Source organism: Priapulus caudatus, unplaced genomic scaffold (assembly GCF_000485595.1).
Source record: "Priapulus caudatus unplaced genomic scaffold, Priapulus_caudatus-5.0.1 Scaffold1358, whole genome shotgun sequence".
NCBI classification, from domain to species: domain Eukaryota; kingdom Metazoa; phylum Priapulida; class Priapulimorpha; order Priapulimorphida; family Priapulidae; genus Priapulus; species Priapulus caudatus.
Window position 1 is genome coordinate 69,861 of NW_014578419.1, and position 9,585 is coordinate 79,445.

At 47.6% G+C, this 9,585-nt stretch overlaps 1 protein-coding gene across 1 annotated transcript; it reads right to left on the reverse strand.

Moving 5' to 3' along the window:
* Nucleotides 1-2,429: 2,429 nt before the first annotated feature.
* On the reverse strand, nucleotides 2,430-4,941 carry LOC106816359. The gene is made up of 4 exons (XM_014820944.1): nucleotides 4,744-4,941; nucleotides 4,435-4,530; nucleotides 3,878-4,028; nucleotides 2,430-3,552 (listed from the first exon to the last, which is right to left on the reverse strand). The coding sequence occupies exons 1-4, from the start codon at nucleotides 4,895-4,897 to the stop codon at nucleotides 3,450-3,452; spliced, it is 504 nt and encodes a 167-aa protein (XP_014676430.1). The 5' UTR covers nucleotides 4,898-4,941; the 3' UTR covers nucleotides 2,430-3,449.
* Between the last annotated feature and the right edge of the window lie 4,644 nt (nucleotides 4,942-9,585).

Here is a 9,585-nt window from a genome sequence, read left to right on the forward strand (position 1 = left end):
CCGCGCAGCGCGCACTGCGATCATCGGCCGACGTTGACGTCTGCACACGCACCGCCGCTCAGTTCTTCGGCAGCGACGGAGTCATCCTGACGGGTTCGCCACAGGGCGTCGCCACCAGTTGCACTCAGAAAAGTTTAAGGGGGGTAGGAGAAGAAACAGAGAGTCGATAAATACCGATACATGACTTCTATTGAGTTCTATGCTTGTACGGCGCCAAAACACGGGGAGAGCAAATGCGATTGCGATTTCAATAGTTAGTCGAAGGATGTTATGAAACGGGAGAAATGTAAGAGAGGACCAAGCGGGATTATGTCAATAAGAAGGTAGCACCAGGTAAGGGATGGTGTTATAACAACAATAATAATTTGTCAGGGAGAGATGAGAGAAGAAGTAGGTGATTGAACAACAATAATAACAAGAGAGAGTTGAGGCGATAATGGTACTGCGAACAACGCCAATAATGCAATGAGTGTAGGGATGCATCGCTAAAAAAAAAGCAACAAAGAACACGTAGAAAGAGAAAGAAGAAAGAAGAGAGAGATAGAAGAAGAGAGATGAGAGAGGAGGAAGAGAGAAGGGGAAAAGGAGGAGAGAGAGAGGAGAGAAGAGAGAGAGAAGAGCCGAGACGAGAGAGAGGAGAGAGCGAGAGAAGAGAGCAGAGAGCAAGATGAGATGAGAGAGAGAGAAGAGAGAGACGAGAGCTCGAGAGCACTGGAGAGAGGAGAGAGAGAAGGAGAGAGAGAGAGCCGAAGCAGAGAGGAGAGAGAGGAACAGAGAGCTTTCGAGAGAAGAGGCAGAGAGAGAGAGAGAGAGAGATTGAGAAGAGAGAGAGAGAGAGAGAGAGTTCACGAGCAGAGAGACGAGAGACGTGCGAGAGAGAGAGATAGGTGGGTTGGAAGAACTAGCCCAAGTAATTACAGAGCCCACCCCTACGCAGCCCACCCTCTACGCACACCAGCCCCCTACGCGTGCGCACACGGCCACACACAGCAGGGCAGACTAACTAGGCCCGTGACATCAGTTATGGGTGGCCCGCACCCAGGCCAGCCAAAAAGCCAATGCCAGATTACGCAAACACAGACGCCACGCTGCTCTGCCTAATGTTGATCAACTCCCGCGCGACAAGATGCACTAACAATCCACAGCCTGCTAAATATACACTCACACGGGGAAGGCCTCCGACCAGCAGGCGTGTAGGAAGACAGTCCCTTAGTTAGAGCCCAGGCATCCACAACTGAAGATTAACGCGACGTTACGTGGCGTCTGTGTAATCATTCTGTGTCCTCTTCTCTGTTTATATCCTGGGCCCGGACGGAGCGGCCTGATTTGAAGACTTGATGGCTCAACTCACACTCCTCTGCGAATCTTCTTTTTGTATTGTCATACGTCAAACCCAACCATACATGTCAATTTTCGATGTGAAATTGCAAAGTGTAAATATCTTCGAAGCGTGCAACTTGACGCTTTGAGTGACCCTGCCTTCCTCTGTACGGCACCGGGCAGCTGGGCCGTTGGATATTCCTGTGCGTCATCGCTCCGGCACGCGTGAACAACCGGACAACTTTCACACGTACGCCGGCCACAGCCGACGCCCTCATGCGTCGGCTCACACTTCAAGAAGGAGGTCGCTGGAGCGCGGGACCTGTCTGTCCCGCGCCGACTGGGTGAGTTCTATGGACAGGGTGACGCCACCTAAGGCACGCACCATCTGACGCTCTGAATGCAATAGACAGGGTGCGACACCTTACCACAACCGATCTGCGCTCTGTGAAGATGGATAGGTGCGCCACCTTATGCACCACCGATCTACGTCGTGATGGATAGACAGGGTGCGCCACCTACGCACCACCGATCTGCGCTCGTGAAGGATGGATAGGGTGCGCCACCTATGCACCACCGATCTACGCTCGTGATGGATGGACAGGGTGCGCCACCTACGCACCACTGATCTACGCTCGTGAAGGATGGACAGGGTGCGCCACCTACACACCACTGATCTACGCTCGTGATGGATGGACAGGGTGCGCCACCTACGCACCACTGATCTACGCTCGTGATGGATGGACAGAGTGCGCCACCTATGCACCACCGATCTACGCTCGTGATGGATGGACAGGGTGCGCCACCTACGCACCACTGATCTACGCTCGTGATGGATGGACAGGGTGCGCCACCTACGCACCACTGATCTACGCTCGTGATGGATGAACAGGGAGCGCCACCTACGCACCACTGATCTACGCTCGTGAAGGATGGATAGGGTGCGCCACCTATGCACCACCGATCTACGCTCGTGAAAGATGGACAGCTTACTAGAAGACGTTTGCTACCTGTGCTGCACTGATCTACGCTCGTGAATGATAGACAGGTGCACCACTTGATCACTATCCATCACTCCCATAATCGTTCTTCATTATAAAATTAAGCCATTTTTTGTGTAAATGAAAATATTTTTAATAAAATTGCTTGAAAGCCACACTGTAGAAAAATTACTTCCGCTCCCTTGTAATCTCTTTCATTTCTGAAAGCACATCGCATGCACTAGCTATTTCTATACATAACACATGCAGTCTCATAGGGTAGTATAGGTACAGTAATACATTATAGAGATTTAGACACCAGAAGATTGCTAGTGAAGGTCTTGATTTACACACAGTTTCACATTGTCATGTTTTTTGATTGTCACTGCATTCACGATATTGGAATCAACACAGTTCTATTCAACCATCTAAATTTGAAAATAGTAGAATCATGCATTGTTTTTGCCTGGGTTATAAAAATTAGTAGCCGTAAAGAAATATGTAGTTTATGCAGTGTTTAATGCACACACAGCAAGTAACTCTCTCGTCTTTGGTAAATATTAATACATGGAGTGTAAACAATGAAGGTGCCTCAATACTTTAAAGTTAGTTTTTATCTTAAAATTAATTAGTAAAATTCGGACTGTCACATGACCATAGATATATAATCTATAAAAGCTTCATACCATAATGCTGAGGGCACAATACCGCTGCATAGCAATTCATTTCATGCAATGAAAATGAAGATGCAAAATCCATCAAAAATACATAGATTTGATCAGACACACACACTAGCTACTAAGACAATCGCGTGCATACGTAAATAATTTTAATGTAAACACTACTAATACTAGTATGTAAATGCATAATTTTCGTACTGAGATTCTTATGAAAGCATCAACAACGCAGGGATAAATTCACGAGCAGAAGACTTGATTCGAAGGTACCTGCCTCGCTGTTACCGCTCTATCACACTGATTAGGTTTGTGTTACGCTCCTCACAGGATACATGATGGGAGGAGGAGATGTGATGAAGGAAGCCAAAGACAGGCAGGGGAGGAAGGTCCATGATCTCTTACCGTCGGTAGTTTTCGCACGGCAGCAGCGGGAGGTAACGAAGCTTGATGCTTGGCAGCCGGTGAGATCGGTTTAGCTGCGGCGTGCGGGTTGCATGATTGTGTTCCTCCTGCTCGTTCGCTTACCACTGGGGTGCGCCATCTTGTTGTGCTTATTGCACTGGCGCCTCTTGACTCTGAGACGAAAAACAGAAACACCCCTTGAGTGAGATGCTTGTCATTGACGTTTGTGGTCAGTATTGTGACACAAACAGTTGTGAAGCAAAACTAAAATCATAACTCACAGAAAAATTAGGTAAATGTGCCAAGATTGCCCTGGTAGGGTTTGAAATATTTCAGATTTACTGACACAAGTTTCCACAGGACCACTAGAAACACCGGCCTCAGACCTCAGATTAATTCGGTGCCAGGTGGCAACAGCGGCACTTGCTCATTTTTGTGACATAGCAATAATCTGACCCCTGATATTAGTCACTCGGTTGATGAGCCGAGTTAGCTTACCTGGCATTCTCCTGCTTGGCCTGGCGTATCCTGTGCAGGGATGCGGTCTTGGCCTGCTGCCCGTCAACCATCGACGTGAGCCTGAGGGATGTGCGGCGTGGTGACGGCTGCGTGACGACCGTGGCTGACACTGCTGCCGGCGTACCCTCTACTACAGATGCCGGAATGAAACAGGAATGACAGGTGAGGGTGCGTGGCAGCAGGATGTGACGTTATCGCCAACTATAGATTGTGGGGTGACCGCCATACCCCGCTAGTGTGGAGCATAATCAACTCATCCGCCCGGCACGATCGACAGGCAGTTCTAGTGAATCAACGTTGCGATAGGAAGTTCCAAAAACATTGCTTTGCAACAAAGTTCCACAAAGTTGATATTCCGGCGCGTATACGTACGAACAGGGTCAGCTGACTGTCCGGGAAACAATATCCAAGGTGATTTTAGTTATCTCAATTAGGCATAGAGGTAAATTCATCAAGCCCAGAATAAAAACAGTCACCACTCTTTTCAAAGTATGGCAGAAACGCGGAACACCTTTGTGTGACAAAGAGGAACTTACCTCGAGTCTCGCTCTCCTCTTCATGATTACTAAATGTTTGCTGCACCTCCATGCTTGCAGTTGGTGGCATGACATCTTCCATCTTAGTATCATCATCTAAAGACAATAAATCCTCATTTACATTATATGTAATGATTTACGACTGTCTGTGCACTACATTTTTTCCTTGCTTTAAATAAATATGTATGTATTACCATAATATGTCGATATATAACCACATCACTTGAATTGCCTAAATTCACCAGAGATTACTATTATCACACTATACATACATATATATAGTGGGATATAGTCAGTACGATAACAAACCTCGTTTATTGATTACAACCCAGTCTGCATCCATAGAATGGTCAGCCAGCTTTATTGGACATGATGCAGGCGGGTCAATCCCCGTGACTGGTGCTTCATCTCCACTAATTTCATGTTTAGCTCCAAATATGAAGTTTGCTATATTAGTGAACATGGCTGCATATCATTGAGTAAAATCCCCTCTCGGTGTATACTGTAAATAAACAACGGTAACTAATGATTAGTCGATTGTTGGCAATGTATAATGATGTTGTATCAGTGTTAGAGCTTTAAAATAAAAACCACTCGCCAAACTGGGCGAGTGAATCACTAAGTTAACTCGCCCAAACGGAATCTGTACTTGCACAAATTTTAAAACAAAAATGCTTGTCAAACAATAGTGAAGAAACACACAAAAAAATTAACTGCACATGTAATTCATTGATCACGTTTCTCAAAAACTCAAGGCACATCTCCTCTGAAAGTTCGTGTTTTCAATTTCATTTAATTTACTTTTATTCTCGGGCTGCTTTGCCCCATCAATGAAACGCCACATTACGCCAATTTTATTGACTTGTTAACACCAAGGCGAGCCAGTAGTAGTGCCGTCGCTACACTACCCACGATGCGTACAGGGCAAGAAATTAGCCAAAATGTGAACAGGCCCACCCAAAACTTTAGCAGGCCCTTAGACAAATGGAACAGGCCCTTACAAGTTTGAAATGTTAATTGTGTTCAATTTATTCCATGATTAATAAAAGTATTAGCTTTGTGTTTATTAGGCATACCAGGCTTGTCACAAGTTTTTAATGTAGCAGGGTAAACCAAGAAAGTAAGCGGCTGTCTGCTGCCGCAGGCTGCACCCGAACAGCAAAGCTGCGAGGGGGTTGGTTCAGGAAGTGGATCCTGATAAGTGGGCGTCAGGGGGCCCTCCCCAGAATGTTTTTTGAAAATTACACCTCTTACACTCTTAGATGCATGATTTCCTGCAGCTCTGAGACAGCATTAGTTAAACAATCTTTATGTACACAAAAATATACTGTTTGAGTTGAGGTATTTTAGATTTGGGGACACTAAAGACTAAACATAACTTTTCTTAACGAAGTGCCCGCAGAGCGAACAGCGCTTCATCTAACGTCTACTGGCGGTGACTCTGTGGTGGAGTGGTGATTCTAGTAAACGCCTGTCATCCCAAATGTGTCAACCAACTGCGAAACAGTGGAAGTCACAGTGGGATTGTATCAGGAACCTTCTCAATAAGAATGTCGTGGGATCGTTATGAAAGTTCCGAACGATATGGCCGCGTACTCGTTCACAGTGTCTTCAGACATTAAACGATGGAAGCTCATCATAACGTAGTAGCAAAACTATTCTGCAAGCCAGAATAGGTAAGCACTCATCATTTACACTACGGCAAGCCTAGCAGGCTGCAATAGAGAGGCTGGCCACCTTAAACCAATTAACGCAGGCAAAAACTCCACCAGTACTAACCGACACATGCAGCTGGCAGTAGCCACTGCAAGTGGCATACCGTTACATGTAACATACTGACAGTACATGACTGCATAGAAATTATACGATTAAGGAGCATAAACTTCTTTAACCAAAATTAGCTTTTGAAATTTCACGTGACGATCGTATGCCTCATACATCCAGGCAATGTAATAGATTTCTACCAGCAACGCCGGCAGTCAAACTTTCTTAACAGACAGTCAACAAATCCATGTTTAATCGCCTCTCTCTTGAGGGTCAAAAAGGTTATGCTGCCACTTACTCTTCGCATGTCAGCAGAAAGTAATTTTTCATGGTCCTTGTCAATAATGCCATAACAATGCTAGGTCACCGCATGAAACAAAAAAGTTTTCCAATCGGCTCCGTCAGACCATGCCTCAGAAAATGTCTAAAATCTGCCCTCGTGCCCTTGACGCTGTGACGCTCCAATTTTTCGCAGCAGTGATGGCTTTCTAACCATGATCTATACACCGGACTATCACGAGCCTAGGTCGACCCGTTTAGATTTGTTCGCAATTCTGCATTTCCTTCCCTATACCTTAAGTTAAGGAGTAATGTTCCCGCTCCTTTTTTACAACCTCTTGACACACTTTGACCATTTGACCGCCAGCTTCGACCATCCCCAACCTCGTTTTTGACTGATCCCCCCGATGTGCCGAATATTCGGACGTACGTCACGTTAAAGGATTTTGTGCCTAACTGTTGACTGGACGGACGCACGGACGAACGCACGGACCGATCATGCGATTCTAGAAGCTGCCATCTGAACATAATGCAGATGAGCTAAAAAAAAGAGAAAACATGAACTTTCAATTGCTGAGCGGTTGAACTGCTCAGTCTCTGATGACTGTAGTTTGTGCGGGTACACGATGCTAAGTGCAAAGTAATTGTGGGTTAAGAAGTTAATCTATCGGCCAACTTGAATAGCTAACACGCAGTCTGCAACGGAAAACACTTCCACCCTCAAATTGGCCCAGCGGTGCCTGTAGAAATGTACTAATTCACCTGGCCTCACACTAGGTTTTACAGGCCCGAATCAATGATATTCATATTATAAAAGGAGAAACGAACGGACGGACGGAAACCGAAGTTGTTGCGACTTCTAGCGGCGACAAACACGCAATGTGTTGACCGCTAGTTAGCTTCCCTAACTTAAGATCGGGCAATATGATGCCCTATCGGTAAATATCGGTAATTTTCAATACAAATTATCGGGAATTTTGGTGAAATTCTCAGACTGATCATCACATAAAGGAAGACTGAAAATGTCATTTTAATTATACCATTACTTCAATTTTTATCCGCACCTGGCCCAGTGCGGGCTTGTTGCATCTTGACCGAAGTTTCATGTGCCCCTACGGAACCATTTACTGGCCTCGGGATAACCGATGCTCAGTGGTTAATTTCAGCAGACTGAACATGGCCTCGACGCTTACATTATTTTCAGATCAGATAAACTATATCATATATAAGACAGATAGATAGCTACATATAGATATGATAGATCTATTATTAAGAATATAGAGATAATATATCGAGCATTAATACAGCCCCTGAATTACTAATATTATTATACATGGAAAATCCGCGAATGAAATTTCACTGAAACTTATCTATTGCGTGCCGGTGTCACAGGTCTGCAGATTACCCCCGATGTCTGAAATTACCCCTAGCACCTCGCGCATGCCGTGGCGCATGCGCAGTAGCGGCTGGATAATGAGACTGCCGCCGGGCCACAGTCTGAGATTAGTTCTGGCAGAAGGAGGGTCAATTCAGACTGGGGCTAACTCAGACCCGGTGTCACGGTCTGAGATTACCCCTGCAAATGTCTATCCCTGTGTGCGCCATAGGCTTTGGGTAAATTCAGACCTGGGGTAATCTCAGACCCGGTCGTGGAATTGTTCGCTGAGGCACATTATACTTCTTACCCCGGCTGCGCCATAGAGGGTTGAGGAAGGAGGAGGAGGGGAGGAGGGGATAAGGACGGAGGAGAGGAGGAGAGAGGAGGAGGAAGGAGTAGAAAGGAGAAGAAGGTGATGGAGGAGGGAGGAGGAGGAGGAGGGCGAAAGGTGATCGAGGAGGAGATGAGGGGGAGGAGAGAAGGTGATGTGAGGAGGGAGAGGAGGAGAGGAAAGGTGATGGAGAAGGGAGAGGAGGAGTGAGTGGCCGAGAAGGTGAAATGGAGAGAGAGAGCGCAAGGAGGAGGAGAGAAGGTGATGGAGGAGGGAGAGGAGGAGAAGGAGAGAGGCGAGGAGGGGAGAACAGGTGATGGAGTAGGGAGGGGAAGAGGAGGGGAAGAAGGTTGATGGGAGGATGGGAGGAGGAGGAGGGGGGGAGGTGTGGAGGAGAGGAGGGGAGAGAAGATGATGTGTAAGGGGGAGGAGCGGAGTGGAGGAAGATGGAGGAAAGGGAGAGGGGAGAAGATGATGGAGTAGGAGGGAGGAGGAGGATGCGGAGATAGGTCATGGAGATGCGAATGATGGTGATGGGAGGAGGAGTTGGGGCAGGAGAAGAGGAGGAGAGAGAGGAGGACGGAGGGGAGACGGTGATGAGTAGGGGGACATGAGCGGGAGAAGGATGATGGGAGGAGGAGAGAGGGAGAAGGTGGATTGGAGACGAGAGAGAGGGGAGAAGGTGATTCGAAGTAAGGAAGAGGAGAAGGAGAGAAGTGATGGAAGTAGGGACGATGAGGGGAGACCGTGGTTGAGGTAGGTGAGCAGGAGGAGGAGGCAGGGGAGAAGGTGATCGGAGTAGGCTGGGGAGGAGGAGAGGAGCGGAGAAGGTGATGGAGATCGAATGATGGTGAGGAGAGAGTAGGGCAGGAGAGGGAGGAGGAGGAGGGGAGAGAAGGTGATGCATTAGGGAGGCAGGAATGGAGAAGAGGAGGAGGAGGAGTGAAGAAGGAAGGTGATGATAATGGGGGATGAGGAGGGGGAGGAAGGAGGGGGAGAAGGAGAAAAGGAGAAGGTGATGAGGATGGCGGAGAAGAGGAGAGATAAAGGTGATGGAGTAGGGAAGGAGGAGCTAGAGGAGGAGAGTGAGTAGGGAGAAGGGAGCGAGGGGAGAAGGGATGCGGAGGAGGAGGAGGAGGAAAGGAAGAAGGTGATGGAGGAGGAGGGTAGGGGGCAGATGGAGGAGGAGGACGGAGGAGAGGGAGAAGGTGAATGGAGTCGAGCAGAGGGAGGGAAGATGGGAAGACGCGGGGCGGGGAAAGCTGTAGAGAAGGAGGGGGAGAAGGGAGACAGCTGATGATGAAAGGAGGAGACAGCTGGTGAGAAGGAGGAAGCTACGACCAGTTGCTCCCCCTCCTCCTCTCCCACAGACTTCTCCCTTCTCTCCGTCCTCTTCCAC